This window comes from Babylonia areolata, chromosome 20 (genome assembly GCF_041734735.1).
Source record: "Babylonia areolata isolate BAREFJ2019XMU chromosome 20, ASM4173473v1, whole genome shotgun sequence".
Lineage (NCBI taxonomy): Eukaryota > Metazoa > Mollusca > Gastropoda > Neogastropoda > Buccinidae > Babylonia > Babylonia areolata.
The window spans coordinates 35,182,811-35,202,174 of NC_134895.1; the positions used below are offsets into that span (position 1 = coordinate 35,182,811).

Sequence of the window (19,364 nt, forward strand, 5' to 3'; positions counted from 1 at the left end):
TTGGAAAACTGGTGAAATGCTAAACATAAATCCTAAACGATTAATATATAAATGACAGACGGCCAAGTGATGTCCACACAGGGCAAGTTTAGTTAATTTACTTTGACAAAATGCGTTGCACAACACAGTAATTCATCAGCTTTTGGTCACTTGACATTTAATGCTGACAAAAAACAACAAAAAAAAAAAGTATATCACATATTATACTGTATCATCGCTGGTTGATAAATGCACAAGACAAATCCCGCAACAAGAGGCAGCTTTGCAGTCTCTGAAAGGCAACTTGTTTAAAACTTGAACTGACAAAGAGATGATGACCCTTCGTGATCAAAAACACTGGACTGAGCATGACTGACGAAACCTGAAGCGCACACCTTCCAAGCAAAATAAACAGGCTCCTTGTGGTACTATAATGTTGAATAGAAATAGGATGCACACATCATGTAGAATAGAAATAGAATGTGCACATCTTTGATTCTTTCCTTTCTTTAGAGTTGTGTCTTCACTATAAGTGGTGAATTCCAATCCCCATCGCCTCTTTTAAAAATCTGGCCTTGAAACTTGCCTCTTTTATCTTTCAGCAATAAGTTTCTATGTGGTATGTCCAGCTGAACAGTATGTACTCCTTTAAATGCGGTATGCTTGACTTTGTGTGCATACATATATAGATGGTATATGTGTGCACACAGGTGCATGTATGTGTGTGTGTGTAGAGGTAGGTGTGTATGTATATGTATGTTTGAATGCATGCTGCTTGTATGTATGTTTGTATGCCTTGTGTTTTTGTGTGCATATAGATTGTTAGGTACATTTTATCCTGTATATGCAACTTGGATGTAACATGTTATGTATAATATTATGTCTTTTGCAAAACTCTTTGAACAATCACCTGGAAAGAGTGCTACATAAATATCCATGATTATTGTTATTCTTAGATGGTCTACACACGAGAGGTCATGCAGGTGACACTCTACAGAATACAGAATACTTTAATTCCTCAAACTCTTCCCCAACTTCTCCTTTTCATGCAATGTGATAGCATCCTGCCACTATTTTCTTAAATGTGTCTTCTAGAAATACAGTCCACTAAATGGCCTGTGAAAATCGAGCTTTTGACTAGAGCGCAACGTGGACAATAGAGTTCGACAAGTTAGAAGAATTACCACTTGGTTTATGTACACATTACACACAAAAAGACTGTAATGCTGACTCTTTCAGGAAAAGTGTATATTATGTGGAGGAAAGCGACTGTAAATCGGTCAACAAAAGCTCTGCTTTCATGTCAGCATCTGCCAAATATTGCCAAAGTTTTAACAGGTGAAAAAAAAAAAAAAAAGAAACATCACAGACAACGCTTATTTATCATAATTAACAAAAAATATAGATCACTTTATCTTTTGTATTCACAGCAACAGTTTATACCTAACCAGCAGTGACACCACAAATCTAGATTAAATATACCGACTTTCAGTGGATAAAACCCCAAATATCCAATGTCTTCTTCTTCTTTCCGTTACATGACCAACATCAACTTGCCGATGATTCTGACGTGGATCATGCATGCTGGGTATTTTCGTGTCTCCATAACCCACTGAACACTGACATAGGTTACAGGATCTTTAACGTGCATATTTGATCTTCTGCGTGTGTATACACACGAAGGGGGTTCAGGCACTAGCAGGTCTGCACATATGTTGACCTGGGAGATCGGAAAAATCTCCACCCTTTACCCACCAGGCGCGGTTACCATGATTCGAACCCGGGACCCCCAGATTGAAAGTCCAACACTTAAACCACTCGGCTATTGCGCCCATCGTCAATATGTCAGACAAGATCAGGACTATTGTAAAAAACAAAAAACAAAAAAAACCAACTTCCTTACAAGTAAAAAAAAAAAATTCATTTTTTAACAGTATGTACATTACTTGTTAAAGAAAAAAAACCCATCAAAATTGACCCTTGTACAAAATACACAAAATCACAATCAGCAGATTGTCCAGTGTCAATACGTCTGACATGATGAGAACTGTCAAAAAAAACTAAAACAAAACAGCAACAACAACAAAAGCCAAAAAAACAAAAAGACAACAACAAACTTTCTTACAAGTAAAAAAAAGAAAAGAAAAAAAAAAAGAGTTTTCAACAGTGTGTACATTACTTACTAGAGAGAGAAAAAAAAATCTCAGTACAAAATGCACAAAACCATTGTCAGCAGATCAGATTTTCGTTACTCCCCCCCCTCCACCGCCCCCCCCCAAATCTTGACATTGTGACCAAACAAACATGAGGTTTTTTGACATTGTGAGCAAACCAAAATCCTGAAATCACGTGTTTTTGGAGTCTCACCCTGAAAGGTTGCTGCCAAAGTATCAGCGCTGCTAATTTCCTGATTGAGGCACCAGTCCCTGGTATAATAGTTTGATCTTGCATGGTACAAATCCAAGAAATGTAAACATCTTGTCCACCTTCACTGCTTGATCAACACCATAGTGACATAAACATCTTGTCCACCTTCACTGCTTGATCAACACCATAGTGACATAAACATCTTGTCCACCTTCACTGCTTGATCAACACCATAGTGACATAAACATCTTGTCCACCTTCACTGCTTGATCAACACCATAGTGACATAAACATCTTGTCCACCTTCTCTGCTTGATCAACACCATAGTGACATAACATCTTGTCCACCTTCACTGCTTGATCAACACCATAGTGACATAAACATCTTGTCCACCTTCACTGCTTGATCAACACCATAGTGACATAAACATCTTGTCCACCTTCACTGCTTGATCAACACCATAGTGACATAAACATCTTGTCCACCTTCACTGCTTGATCAACACCATAGTGACATAAACATCTTGTCCACCTTCACTGCTTGATCAACACCATAGTGACATAAACATCTTGTCCACCTTCACTGCTTGATCAACACCATAGTGACATAAACATCTTGTCCACCTTCACTGCTTGATCAACACCATAGTGACATAAACATCTTGTCCACCTTCACTGCTTGATCAACACCATAGTGACATAAACATCTTGTCCACCTTCACTGCTTGATCAACACCATAGTGACATAAACATCTTGTCCACTGCTTGATCAATACCATAGTGACATAAACATCTTGTCCACCTTCACTGCTTGATCAACACCATAGTGACATAAACATCTTGTCCACCTTCACTGCTTGATCAACACCATAGTGACACAAACATCTTGTCCACCTTCACTGCTTGATCAACACCATAGTGACATAAACATCTTGTCCACCTTCACTGCTTGATCAACACCATAGTGACATAAACATCTTGTCCACCTTCACTGCTTGATCAACGCCATAGTGACATAAACATCTTGTCCACCTTCACTGCTTGATCAACACCATAGTGACATAAACATCTTGTCCACCTTCACTGCTTGATCAATACCATAGTGACATAAACATCTTGTCCACCTTCACTGCTTGATCAACACCATAGTGACATAAACATCTTGTCCACCTTCACTGCTTGATCAACGCCATAGTGACATAAACATCTTGTCCACCTTCACTGCTTGATCAACACCATAGTGACATAAACATCTTGTCCACCTTCACTGCTTGATCAACACCATAGTGACATAAACATCTTGTCCACCTTCACTGCTTGATCAACGCCATAGTGATATAAACATCTTGTCCACCTTCACTGCTTGATCAATGCCATAGTGACATCAACATCTTGTCCACCTTCACTGCTTGATCAACACCATAGTGACATCAACATCTTGTCCACCTTCACTGCTTGATCAACACCATAGTGACATAAACATCTTGTCCACCTTCACTGCTTGATCAACACCATAGTGACATAAACATCTTGTCCACCTTCACTGCTTGATCAACACCATAGTGACATAAACATCTTGTCCACCTTCACTGCTTGATCAACACCATAGTGACATCAACATCTTGTCCACCTTCACTGCTTGATCAACACCATAGTGACATCAACATCTTGTCCACCTTCACTGCTTGATCAACACCATAGTGACATCAACATCTTGTCCACCTTCACTGCTTGATCAACACCATAGTGACATCAACATCTTGTCCACCTTCACTGCTTGATCAACACCATAGTGACATAAACATCTTGTCCACCTTCACTGCTTGATCAACACCATAGTGACATAAACATCTTGTCCACCTTCACTGCTTGATCAATGCCATAGTGACATAAACATCTTGTCCACCTTCACTGCTTGATCAACACCATAGTGACATAAACATCTTGTCCACCTTCACTGCTTGATCAACACCATAGTGACATAAACATCTTGTCCACCTTCACTGCTTGATCAACACCATAGTGACATAAACATCTTGTCCACTGCTTGATCAACACCATAGTGACATAAACATCTTGTCCACCTTCACTGCTTGATCAATAGCATAGTGACATAAACATCTTGTCCACCTTCACTGCTTGATCAACACCATAGTGACATAAACATCTTGTCCACCTTCACTGCTTGATCAACACCATAGTGACACAAACATCTTGTCCACCTTCACTGCTTGATCAATACCATAGTGACATAAACAAAAAACCTGAGCCAAACATTAAAAAACAAAACAAACACACACACACACAAAAAAACAACAACAAAAAAATCCTCCTATTTGACATCAATGGACTGAATATTGTTATGCTTGGCCTCCCCAACTACAAAATAATCTTCAATTAAAAAAAAAAAAAATTCAAAGAATAAGTGACTTTGTTGTACAAGAACAACAATCAGATTTTTCCTGCAAATTGCTTTTTTTTTTTCTTTTTTCTTTTTTTTCTTTTCTCCATTTTGAGAAATTTTCAAACAGGTATGAAGCTTGACAGATCTAAAGCTGAAGTGTTTTTGGTCAAAGATAAGGCACCAACTGAAAGGAATTCATCTGTTCTAAATTAAAGCAAAATAATTAATTTATTTTCTGTAAGTTGAATCAATTGCATACATACAGACGTTTCCCAACTGAAACTTGAAACATGTACCTGTTGGTGATTGCACTAAATTACAGTCACACAAAGAAGGCAAAGAAAGAAAAAGGAAGTAAGAACACAAATCGTCCCTGAAAGTAATGAATGTTATCTGATGCAAACCCTGATCTTTCCTGATAACCAATATATGCAACATGATGAAGAAAAAAGTCTTCATGAAGTGGACACGTGACAAGATTTCACTCACAAGTCATCAGCAGCATACAAGATTGTGCAGCAACAGGAAAGTTCAGGAAAAAGGTTTCTTTCTTAAACAAACAAACAAACAACAAACAACAACAAAACATGAAACGCCCATGGAGCATAATTGTGTTCGAAAACTTCACACAAAAAAAGTTCAGGAAATAAAACCCAACAACTTCCTTTAAAACAAACAAACAAACAAAAAAACAACAACAAAAAGAACTGTTCATTGAAAATGTGGTAAAAACATTAACTTTGACAGGTAGGCAAAAACAATCTGACCATGCGGATGGGGGGCGAGGTGGGGGCGGGGGAGGGGGAGGGGGTGCGGGGGGCGAAGTGTTACCCATGGCTTTTTGACAAGATGTGGGTACTCCTTTGGGAGTGCAGCATAAATATCACAGACAAGGAAGTCCCACTATATAAAAAACATACCACGGGTCCTGAGAACCAAGGATTCATCAAAAGCAAATATACCCTGGAGCCCCTCTTGTTTTTTTTTTTTAAGAAAAAGAATAACAAATGGAAAACCAACGAGTATCGAATACATAAACAGTGTACCAATGAACAAAGACTACCAATGAAAAATACTTGAAAAGAATACCAAAGATAAATATGCAAAAAGAATACAAAATGATAAAGTATAGCAATGACAACTACATAAAAAGAAAACCCATTCATTATCATCAATACATCAAAAAAAAGAATATCAATGATAATTATCGTCAGATACATGACAAGAATATCCAATCATAATTAAATACATAAAAAAGAATATCAATGATAATCAAACACGTGAGACTAATACCAATGATAATTAAATGCACAAAAAGAAGAACGACTGCAGGAATGGGAACTGACTGCCATGTACAGTTAAAGGAACCGTGCGCCATGTAGATACAGCTAAAAGGAAATTGAAAAATCATACAGCTAAAAGGAAATTGAAAAATCAAAATCAAAATCAAAAGCAGATCAAAAATCAAAAAAAATCAAGTGAAGTATTGAAAAACTCAACATCATTGTGACATACATCATTGAACAGTTACCCTGATCACATTCAGGGAATTCATTGACTGAAAATTTGATTAAATTGAAATTATTTTGATTAACTCATCCTGAGCTATATGTTAACGAGGCTCAACAACACACTTTACGAAAGCGATACACACCTTTGTACACACCCACTCCTGTCTAGCACACAGGAAGATGTAATTCCAGATGTGTCCATTACAACACACACACAGACACACAAACACGCACAGCCACACATGCACACACATACATAAACAGTCAAGTAAACACACACACACACACACACACACACTCCCTCTCTCTCTTGCTTCAACACACAGCAGCCTACATGCAATTATCTGCTGAAAACAGAATTCAGCCAACACGGAAAAGACAACCCCCATCACCTGTAAAAGAAAACCAAGACGTGATGCCTCACAACCTGTGACTGAACACACCCACACAGTAAAGACTGACTACTGCCGGAGACAGAATAATACTGGGATGACCATGTAAGTTAAGTGTTAAACACATGAATATGAAGACACACCCACACAGTAAAGACTGACTGCTGTCAGAGACAGAATGGTTCTGGGATGACCATCAAAGTGTTAAACACACGAATATGAAGCTATATATTTAACCCATCCAACTCTGGGGTGTTGACAACCTCGGCAGGCTACCATGCCGTACTGATACCATTTTTCCACAAAAAAACTGTGTGGACACATCTGGAAATAGTGTAGAATTAGTTCCCTTCCTTTGCAGTTTATGCCCTGTAAATTTAACAAAAGTATGAAGACTCAGTCGTGAACGATTTCTGACAATGAAACAATCCTCCAAAAATTTCACCCCCTGCCAATTTGTCCTCTTTTTGGGGGGCAGGTGGGAGGGGGTGTGTGGGTGTCCTGAAAATCTAACTAATGTATGAAGACCTAAATCATAAACAATGTCCGAAGATGAAATGATCCTTCAGAGCCAGAACATGATCGACTGTTATCACATGTTATTCATAATACACTGAAAATGATCTTTCAGAACCTGAACATGATGGACTACTATGACACGTTATTCATAATACACCCCATACACGGATGCCACAGCATACAGCGACTTGTTGCGGAACTCTGACGAGGCGAAGGTGTCGTTGTTCTGGTCCCACAGGCAACGGCTGCTGATGCGAACGCTCTGGTCGCCCAGCTGACCGATGTGCACCAAGCAGATGATCTTGTAGCGGGGAACCATCAGCTCCTTAACCCTTGCCTTGATCACCTGGAACATCGCCGTGTCATCCATATCTGTTAGTCATCACCTAGACATCGCCATGTCATCCATATCTGTTAGTCATCACCTGGAACATTGCCGTGTCATCCATATCTGTTAGTCATCACCTGGAACATCGCCATGTCATCCATATCTGTTAGTCATCACCTGGAACATCGCCATGTCATCCATATCTGTTAGTCATCACCTGGAACATCGCCATGTCATCCTTATCTGTTAGTCATCACCTGGAACATTGCCGTGTCATCCATATCTGTTAGTCATCACCGTGTCATCCATATCTGTTAGTCATCACCGTGTCATCCATATCTGTTAGTCATCACCTAGACATCGTCATGTCATCGATATCTGTTAGTCATAACCTAGAACATCGTCATGTCATCCATATCTGTTAGTCATCACCTAGACATCGCCGCATCATCCATATCTGTTAGTCATCACCTAGACATCGCCGTGTCATCCATATCTGTTAGTCATCACCTAGACATCGCCGCATCATCCATATATGTTAGTCATCACCTGGAACATCGCCGTGTCATCCATATCTGTTAGTCATCACCTGGAACATCGCCATGTCATCCATATCTGTAGTAGCACTGCGTGAAAATGTCACGAGCATCAGACAACACTATCTATACCCTTTTTCACAAGGTGTGACAATGAGTGTCAGATAAAATATCAAACACAAGTATTTTTGTTTGTTTGCTTGTTAAATCTTCGCAGTTCTCTTGGAAGAGACTTTAAACTTTAAACAATGCAAGAAGTGTTTTATGTACTCAGACACTAACAGAGAGACAGACACACACACACACACATGGTATTTTCAGTTTTCCTAACAAGTATACCAAAGTAGACAAGACAAGACGACAAAATTCTTCTATTTTCGAGGATAATAGATAAGCACTGGCGTTCTTTTTTTTTACATCCAAACCCTGCTCTTAACAGGGTCTACACTACACATTGCTAGACACAGACAGACACACAACACACTTACACTGTATTTTCAGTTTTCCTTACAAAGTATACCAAAGTCCTAATGCTTGGATGGCAAACTTAAAACAACCCCTTTCAATTTAAGCTTACACTCAGAGATGGTGAAACTGTTTAAATGTAATCAAGTTTCTCACAAAGAGGAGGAGTTTTTATTATACTCCATGTTTGGTGTTACATATACTTACCATGTCAAACTGATGTAAACTAGGCCTATTGGTTTGCTCTGCTTGGCCAAATTTCGCGCGGCTAACAGTGAAAAGACGGGCCCGCCCGCTCTCAGCCAATCAAACGCCTCTAAAAGCTATAAGCGCTGAATCATTCCATGGCCATGAACAAAAATGCCCCATGAGAACCACTGCGGAGATGCGGGGACGGTCGGGCGGGCATTCGAGTTTGACATGGTAAGTATATGTAACACCAAACATGGAGTATAATACAAACTCCTCCTTTTGGTGTCATATACTGTACCATGTCAAACTGATGCAGAATTTAAAGCAAATGGAGGAGGGCAATGCCTACTGGTTCGTATGGGGAGCCCTTGTAACTGAGACAGCAGTGTTAGCCGCGACAAAGGAAATCCCCTTGGAACCGTCAGCCCTGGTCATACGGAAATTCCTGAGGTAGAAGTTGATGAAGGGATTATCAGACCGCCAGAAGGCTGCCTCCAAGACATGCTGTGTTGGCACTGAGTGCTGGAAAACAGCCGAAGTAGCTATGGTCCGCACTTCGTGTGCTCTGGGATGAAGACAGCTGATATCCCTGTGTGCATGAGAGTAGGCTCTACGAATGACTTGGGGAACCCAGCGGGAAATGGTGCCTGCAGCGATGTCTTTCTTGTAATTCTCATTGAGGGAGATGAGGAGACGCCTCTGAGAAGAACGCCTATGGAGAGATCTATCCCAATAATATTTGAGACACCGAACAGGGCAGAGGTGCCTATCCGCATTGGCTGAGAGCGGGCGGGCCCGTCTTTTCACTGTTAGCCGCGCGAAATTTGGCCAAGCAGAGCAAACCAATAGGCCTAGTTTGCATCAGTTTGACATGGTACAGTATATGACACCAAATGGAATACCATGCATGGATCACAGAACAGCAGGACGGAGAAGAAAAAGAAATACACACACAATACTGGAAGATATTTCAGAATATCAGCTTTTAGGTACTGTTGGGTTGAAAAAAAAAAAAAGATCATTTAAAAAGCTGATTGTTTTAAAAACGCTATCCTTCCAAAAAGGAGATAAAAGGCAGAAATGGTAAGTCTTTGGACTTCTGGTCCTGTGTTTATGGATCAAACTCCCTCATCCCACCTCACTTTTCGGCCTGGAGTTGTGTCCTTGGGAAAGGCGCTTTGCTCCAGTTTTCCTCACTCCACTAGATGTGAACGACTACAGTTTTTTTTGGGGTTTTTTGGGTTTTTTTTGCTGCCCCATCATCTGCTCCATTTCAGTGGCATTACTCCCACGCCGCTCATTTAGATTCCCCCATACACGGCCACACCCGGGTTCGTCCGTCGCAGTTCCAGCGTCGGCAGTCCACAGGGAACCATCGATGTTAGGTCGCCAGGAGGCCACACACCAGAGGAGACCCTGCACTGCTGCTGAGTCACTTCGGTGGTGTTCAGTGGTGCCTGTTCTGATTTTTGAACGACTACGGTTGGGGAAGGGTGAAAACAGCGGACAGAGAGCAACGAGCACTGTCTTCCTATGCTGAGTCCATGACACGGCGGATATGAATTCACCGCCTTGATGGCAGAACAAGGCTATGGAACCTTTAACTCTGTCAACTATTAACCTCTTACAAATGAACTTTGTCAACTATTAACGTCTTACTGACGGGCGCAATAGCTGAGTGGTTAAAGCGTTGGACTGTCAATCTGAGGGTCCCGGGTTCGAATCACAGTGACGGCGCCTGGTGGGTAAAGGGTGGAGATTTTTCTGATCTCCCAGGTCAACATATGTGCAGACCTGCTAGTGCCTGAACCCCCTTCGTGTGTATATGCAATCAGAAGATCAAATACGCATGTTAAAGATCCTGTAATCCATGTCAGCGTTCGGTGGGTTATGGAAACAAGAACATACCCAGCATGCACACCCCCAAAAACGGAGTATGGCTGCCTACATGGCAGGGTAAAAACGGTCATACACGTAAAAGTCCACTTGTGTGCATACGAGTGAACGCAGAAGAAGAACCTCTTACAAATGAACTTTGTCAACTATTAACCTCTTATAAAACAACCTATCACATTGACATACACAAATCACCCACCTCAGAAAGCGTTTTAGACATCTGGCGGTTCATAATTTTCCTCTGTCAGCTAGCCGTTAACTTTTATTTAACCTCTAACAAAACAACCAATCACCTGATGGTAGACAAATGACTCACCTCAGAAAGCGTTTTTGACATCTGCCGGCAAAGTTCCTGTTCTTATTTTTCCTCTGCCAGGTAGCAATAAACTTTTAACCTCTAACAAAACAACCTATCACACCAAACTTTTAACCTCTAACAAAACAACCTATCACACTGACATACACAAATCACTGTGACCTACACTGACATCTACCTCAGAAAGCATTTTTGACATCTGCCGCCAAAATTTCAGTTTGTATTTTTCATTTGTCAGGTAACTGTTAACTTTTAACCTCTAACAAAACAACCTATCACCTGACGGTACATAAATCACCTACCTTGGAAAGCGTTTTCGACATCTGCCCGCAAAGTTCTGGTTCGTATTTTTCCTCTGCCAGGTATCCATAAACTTTTACTTAACCTCTTACAAAACAACCTATCACACTTAACTTTTAGCCTCTTACTTCTTCTTCTTCTGCATTCGTGGGTTGCAACTCCCATGTTCACTTGTATATATGTGAATGGGCTTTTATGTGTATGACCGTTTTTAACCCGCCATGTAGGCAGCCATACTCCACTTTCAGGGGTGTGCATGCTGGGTATGTTCTTGTTTCCATAACCCACGGAACGCTGATATGGTTTACAGGATCTTTAACATGTGTATTTGATCTTCTGCTTGTGTATACACATGAAGGGGGTTCAGGCACTGGCAGGTCTGCACATATGTTGACATGGGAGATCATAAAAATCTCCACCCTTTACCCACCAGGCGCCGTCACCATGATTCAAACCCGGGACCCTGAGATTGAAAGTCCAACACTTTAACCACTCGGCTGTTGTGCCCGTCTTAACCTCTTACAAAACAACCTACCACACTAAACTTTTAACTTCTTACAAAACAACCCATCACACTGAAGCACACAAAATCACTCACCTCAGAAAGCGTTTTTGACATCTGCCGGCAAAGTTCTGGTTCGTATTTTTCCTCTGCCAGGTAGCCGTCCATGGCGTCCTGCATGATATTCTTCACCACAGTGTAGGGAAAGCGCCTCGCTGGCTCCATCTGGTACGTGTTCTCGTAGCGGGCCGGTGCCTTGAAGTGTTCGTCATGTCCCGGCTCATCCATGTATGACACTGTGCTTGTGGTCCTGTCAACATAAAGGTGATGACCGATGAACGACACTGTGCTTGTGGTCCTGTCAACATAAAGATGATGACCCATGTACGACACTGTGCTTGTGGTCCTGTCAACATGAAGATGTACGACATGTATGACACTGCCCTTGTGGTCCTGTCAACATACAGATGATGACCCATGTACCACACTGTGCTTGTGGTCCTGTCAACATAAAGATGATGACCCATGTACCACACTGTGCTTGTGGTCCTGTCAACACAAAGATGATGACCCATGAACGACACTGTGCTTGTGGTCCTGTCAACACAAAGATGATGACCCATGTACCACACTGTGCTTGTGGTCCTGTCAACATAAAGATGATGACCCATGTACCACACTGTGCTTGTGGTCCTGTCAACACAAAGATGATGACCCATGTACCACACTGTGCTTGTGGTTTGTGGTCCTGTCAGCATAAAGATGATGACCCATATACCACACTGTGCTTGTGGTCCTGTCAACATAAAGATGATGACCCATGTACCACACTGTGCTTGTGGTCCTGTCAACATAAAGATGATGACCCATGTACCACACTGCCCTTGTGGTCCTTTGTTTAAGCATAAAGATGATGATGACAGTTTCAGTTTCAATTTCAATAAGGTGTCAAAGTGTGTGGACTTGTCCATGTCCGACATTGTGCTTGTGGTCCTTTGTTTAAATATAAAGATAAGGACAGTTTCAGTTTCAGTTTCAAGGAGGTACTGAAAGTGTGCAGACTGTTCTATATATATGCTAGACCACATCTGCTTACTGAGAAAAAAAAAAAGATGATAAGGAAGATGATTTGATGACACGGAAGATGGTAAAATGACAAATAAGATGATAAGATGACAAAAATGGCATCATGACAAAGATGGCATGATAACAAAGATGCTATGATGATGACAAGGAAGCTCATAAGATGACAAGGGAGATGTAAAATGAAAAAGATGACATGATGACAAAGAAGATGGTATTATGACTAAGAAGATGGTATGACAAGGAATATGGTAAGATGATAAGGGAGATGGTAGGATGACAAGGGAGATGGTAAGATGACAAAGATGGTATGACGACAAGGAAGCTGGGACAATAACAAAGAAGAGATGACATAGAAGATGATAAGATGACAGTGAGTAAAAAAGGACTGTTACTCTCGATAAGATACGGGCACATAATTCAACAGATTATGGTCGCTGTGTCTTTATAAGAGCAAATGTACTTATTTCTTGTTTAATATTTCACTAAAGCCAGATGCACATGACAACTAAAGCATATAAAATGGGTTGAATATCTTGACAATTTTTGTCACACAAACATGCAGTTATAAGACACAGACATACATCAACTTTACAAGAAAGAATGAAATGTAATATATGTTCTCTGTGTTGAAAAAAAAAAAAAAAAAACCCGCCAAAAAACCCAACAAAACCCAAGACATGTTTAACAATCAAAAATAATGATGAAATGAAAAGAAAAAGAGAAGGAAGGCAGGGGGGGGGAAAAAACCCACTAACTCAAATCTGTGATGGCGATCAGGACGTTCGCTGCTGTTGAGTGAGGACATGCTGCCCTGTTTTCGCAGGAGTCGGGCCGCTTTGTCCCTGGCCCGGTCATGTTCAGCGTGAGACATGATGAAAGGTCTGTGTCTGGTATCACTGACTGGCTGGCCTGGTGTTTGCTAGAGGCGCTCTGTGGAAAGAAAAGGGTAAGGCAACACAATCAGTAAAAACATTTGATTCCACAAGGACAGAAGCTTCTTAAAAAAACACTATCACTACCATCAACCGGAAAAGAAATGATGAACATTAGTATCAACCAGTTTCTCTGTAATGTCTTAATATTTGATATAAAGACAGGTTGGCTTTTTCTTTTTTTAATTTCAATTTTTATTGTTTTGCTGCCGCATTATCTGCACCATTACTTCCATGACATTCATTCCGATCCCCCATACATGACCACACCTGGGTTCAAATGTCACAGTCCCAGCGTCAGCAGTCCACAGGGAACCATACATGTTAGGTCGCCAGGAAGCCACACACCAGAGGAGACCCTGCACTGCTGCTGAATAACCCCAGTGGTGTTCAGTAGTGGGTGTTCTGATTTAATGTACTTAAGACACCAAACTGCTAAGCCCCCTACTGACAACAGTTACGGCTTAGTCGCAGAGCCAGACCCAGTGAGCGTCCCCTCAGAGTGGAGACTGACACCAGGTCACTCCAACGGCAGTACCCCATGAGTAAGCCAACACTAAAGATCTTGTCAGGGCCCATCCTAAGTACAGAAGTAGAGAGGAATTGAAACATTCTGATGTATCTTTGTCATGCAGTGAGGGTTAATAATAATAATAATAATAATAATAATAATAATAATAATGGATACTTATAAAGCACACTATCCAGAAATCTGCTCTAGGTGCTTTACAAAAACGCTTTGCTAACATAAAACATTACATCTATCTTACATACACACACCAAAATATGACTACACACACACACACACACACACACACACACACACACTGCATACATACATTTTAACAATACATGTGTATCTAACAGCTACCCTAACACATACGCACACATAGGCAGGCACAATCTTACATAAACGCATGCACACACAATACACATTCATATACATGCATGTAGTTATGTACACATACATATGTATACATATGAAGGCTTGAGAAGTTTGACCACTCTTGAAATACTTTGTTCTGAGGTATGGTGTGAACGATTTCCTTTGTCAATCAGTAAGCATCCTTCAGTCTCCGGAGACTGTGCAGTTGTGCTGTCAGTGATGTTTCTGGCACAGCGTTGGTTGCGGCTTGACGGGCCGACTCTGAGGTCAGGTGAGAACAATTTCCTTTGTGAACCATCATATGCATTAATCAGATGGGCACAATAACTGAGTGGTTAAAGCGTTGGACTTTCAATCTGAGGGTCCTGGGTTCGAATCTCGGTAACGGTGCCTGGTGGGTATAGGGTTGAGATTTTTCCGATCTCCCAGGTCAACATACGTGCAGACCTGCAAGTGCCTGAACCCCCTTCATGTGTATATGCAAGCAGAAGATCAAATACACACGTTAAAGATCCTGTAATCCATGTCAGAGTTCAGTGGATTATGGAAATAACAAGATACCCAGCATGCACACCCCCGAAAGCGGAGCATGGCTGCCTACATGGTGAGGTAAAACAACAACAACCGGTCATACACGTAAAAGCCCACTCATAAACATACGAGTGAACGTGGGAGTTGCAGTCCATGAACACAGAAGAAGAAGAAGAAGATATGCATTTATCATCAACACTGTGCAGACTCTGCCTTCAAAGTCTTCCAGAGAGTAAGGTAGCAGAACTGACAAGATACTTATCTGCCAATACAGTGTCCATGTACGTGGGTCTGAGTTCGAATCCTGCTTTTGCCATCTTGCAAAACTCTGTAGAAGTCCATTCTGATAGGTAGACAAATATATATATGCATGCAGTCAAAGCCTGGTCAGGCATCTACCCAGCAGATGTGGTGTTACACTGTGTAGTGTATACAGATTCATCTGAATGCAGTGATGCCTCCCTGAGAAGCTGAATCTGAAATCTTCCAACCAGCGTGGTTTTAGGTGCTCTGAATCAGGCTCACGCTGAAACTGAATCTGAAATCTTCCAGCCAGCGTGGTTTTAGGTGCTCTGAATCAGGCTCACGCTGAAACTGAGTCTGAAATCTTCCAGCCAGCGTGGTTTTAGGTGCTCTGAATCAGGCTCACCAGCCACCTACTTCTAGATTCTCCATGCTACCTTATGTCCATTCCTGGCAAAGCCAGAGACCGTACAAATGTTAGTGATTCTATATCATAAATGCAGTAGTTCAGAACTGCTTCCTGTTTTGCCAACAAAGCTTGGATTAACAGCTTGCCTGGCTCTTGGGGCAAAAAACATGCAGCTGTTCTCAGAAGCGCTGTTGCTGTTCCATCCCATGGCTTTCTTTCCACATGCTGTCTTCTGCAACCTGACAAAGGCTGCCTTCACAACAAAGCAATGACGCACAAAGATTTTGAACTGAAGCTGTGCAGCCCGTTGTCTTGATTTCTCAACAACTGTCAAATCTGGAGAGGAGTTCCATGTAAAATTACCGGAGATGGGGACTTATGCGTATCGCACACAAACGCATGCTTCTGCACGCACACACACACACAAACACACATTCATACAACACACACACACACTATCACTGTTTGTGAAAAGATTGTAAAATCAATGAATGATTGAACACATGCACATGTGTGACACATATAAACACACACATGCTCACCACACGGGTTCAAAACATCAGGACTGCCGATTTCTGGTTTACAGCTCTCATTTTATACACAATTCTCCAAAATACCAACAAGATTCTTCTTGGCTCAGCCAGCCAAAAGTGGGCACAATGGCCAACGAACCAGACCTTCCTTCTCACAGGTCTGTAGTTCAGTCCATAGTTTATGATGACCCCAACAGCTCCAATGCTGGTTTAAGAGCAGAGTTTTCTTCTTCTTTTTTTTTCCTCTTCCCAATCTCCAAGATCAACATAAATCATGTGAAGACCTCCTGCTGCCTTAATCCCCCTTTGGTGTGTATGCAGAAGATCAAATGCACCTGTTCAAGATCCCCTTACCATCACACACACCCTGAAAATTGTGTGTGTGTGTGTGTGTGTGTGTGTGTGTGAGAGAGAGAGAGAGTATATGGTGTTAGTGCGGTTTTCCGCAATTTATCTTTATTCTCATCTTATCTGTCTATTATAATCAATGTGCAGTATAGTAGACTATGTTTATAATTATATTCAAATAATGTTTTTTAATTCTTTCTGTTTTTACATTAAGAATACTAGTTATTACCTGCAGTGTGTGGATGTATGTATGAAACGGTGTATGTGATATTTTTTACATTTGTATCTTCGTAATATTCGTAAAAGCTGTTGTTGACTTTTACAGTTATGGTCCCCATGTTGTTTACTTGTCTATGTTGTGATAATGCACCTGACCAAATTTCTCCGATTGGAGATAATAAAGTTATTCTTATCTTATCTTATCTTATGAACTGTGTAAGTGGAATGTGCACAGCACATACTGTGTTCCATTATGCAAGGTTACACACAATAGTATATGTACAGAAATTATTCTGACAACTGATTTTATGCTGAGGATGACCGGAGAAGCTTCTAACTTTAATAAGTATCTTGAATTATATACTGTTCACTGCCAGACAGACAACACAGACAAATTTATGTGTCCCCACAGTGCTGATTTTCAAGAGGCCCTGAATCAGTATAACCTTGTCACACTCCTTCCCATGATTTGCTGTATGGTTAATTTACAAAATTACTTTGTTCAAGATATTTTGTGAAAAGACAGCAAAAACATTAAAAAAAAAATTAACATCCATGTAAAGAAATACACATCACCTCTAATCATACACAGACATGGACACAGAGACAAACACAGACAGATATACATACATACATACATACATAAACACAATTCTTGGAGGCAGTAATGAGGCACAGAGAGAGACAGAGACAGAGACAGACAGGGAGACAGAGATCAAACACTGGCTACCCTGTTAATGGTATTGCTGAGAGAGAGAGAGAGAGAGAGAGAGAGAGAGAGAGAGAGAGAGAGAGTGACAGAGAGAGAGAGAGAGAGAGAGAGAGAGAGAGAGAGAGAGAGAGACAGAAAGACTGACAGACACAGAGAGATCAAACACTGGCTACCCTGTTAACAGTATTTCTGTGTGTGTGTGTGTGTGTGTGTGTGTGTGTGTGTGTGAGAGAGAGAGAGAGAGAGAGAGAGAGAGAGAGAGAGGGAGAGAGAGTGACAGAGAGAGAGAGAGAGAGACAAAGACAGAGACAGAGAGACAGAGAGAGATCAAACACTGGCTACCCTGGCTAACGGTATTGCCGAGAGAAGAGAGAGAGAGAGAGAGAGAGAGAGAGATCAAATACTGGCTCCTGGCTACCCTGTTAACAGTATCGCTGTGAGAAAGAGAGAGAGAGAGAGACAGAGACAGGGAGAAAGAGATCAAACACTGGCTACCCCGTTAACAGTTCCGCTGCTGTAAATCTCAGGGCCAGCTCCAACGTCACCAAATCAATGTGTGCGTGCGGGCCATTAGCTTTCAAGGCTCTCTCTCAGCAGGGGAGCTGTTTCCTGGAGAGATCAGCCGGTGCTTAATGCTCTCTCTCTCTCTTTGAGGTCAGAGCACTTGTGTGAGTGACCATGTCGGTCTTTACATAAGCTTTAGTCTGTACCCTAGACTGTGTACTGTCTTGAAGAGACCAAGTACCGCACCCACCCCACCCACCGTACATGCCATACTCGCCACAGCAAATATCAGGCAATTGACCTGGGCTGAACTGGGGTACGACTTCCAGGACTTTACATTATGTGAAAGACTGTGCATGAAGTGACAGACTGCTCAGTGTCCTGAAATGGGTGGACCATACTGGTGATACATATACATAGCATTGGAATATATAACATCTGCCTACAGAGACACATGTCACATATTTAGTTTGTGGTGTGTGTGTGTGTGTGTGTGTAAATAATTTAAAAAAAAAAAAAAAAAAAAAAAAAATATATATAGAGAGAGAGAGAGATCAATATATGTATGTATGTGTACATATGTACACACGTGTGTGTGTGTGTGTGTGTGTGTGTGTGTGTGTGTGTGTGTGTGTTATGGCAGGACTTAACATTAAGACTTTCTTGTCCAAGGCAGTTTTGGAATGGTTCAATATATCTATGTATGAAAGGCTCCACATTGTTTTCAAATGGATGCAACGTACATGACAATTTGTACTGACTTTGACCAGCAGAGACAACGGTCACATATTCAGTATAGATGTATATATGCATAAATGTATATCCTGACAAGACTTTAACTTAGTTTTAAGCAAGATTTTTTTTTTAACTCACTCAGTACGGCCAGCCCTCTCTTCTCCTCGACACAGACCCCTCGGATGTCCAGTGGGTGTCTCAATGACCCAACCTTTAGCTTCTGTCGTCAGAATTGTGGTATTCTTTGTCAACATTCACCTCTTCAGTATAAGAGCCTTCCGCCTGCAATATTTTGATGGTGGTAATTGGGGTGAAACGCTGATAACGTCGTCTCTTTCGCCGTTCGTATGGAGAGAGTTAACTTTGCTGTCCTGTAAAAGTCATGACTCTATAGTCTATTTGTATTGTGGCATGTTTGAAATAAAATACTCTCCAATGGTAAAGTAGAGAGGAAAATAACTGAGCAGAGTTAGGGGCCAAACATTTTTTTTTTTTTTTTTGTATACCGGTTCCAGTGCA

General features: G+C 41.2%; 1 protein-coding gene across 1 annotated transcript in view; it reads right to left on the minus strand.

The window, feature by feature from the left end:
* Positions 1–7,197: 7,197 nt before the first annotated feature.
* The window catches only part of LOC143295383 (dynein light chain Tctex-type 5-A-like), an 18,807-nt gene continuing 6,640 nt past the window's right edge, over positions 7,198–19,364 (minus strand). Inside the window, exons 2-4 of the mRNA XM_076607049.1 lie at positions 13,549–13,723; positions 11,804–12,017; positions 7,198–7,518 (exon numbers count right to left, since the gene is read on the minus strand). Coding sequence (XP_076463164.1) covers positions 7,315–7,518; positions 11,804–12,017; positions 13,549–13,664 — 534 coding nt within the window. The 5' untranslated portion in view covers positions 13,665–13,723 and the 3' untranslated portion in view covers positions 7,198–7,314. The remainder of the gene's footprint in view (positions 7,519–11,803; positions 12,018–13,548; positions 13,724–19,364) is intronic.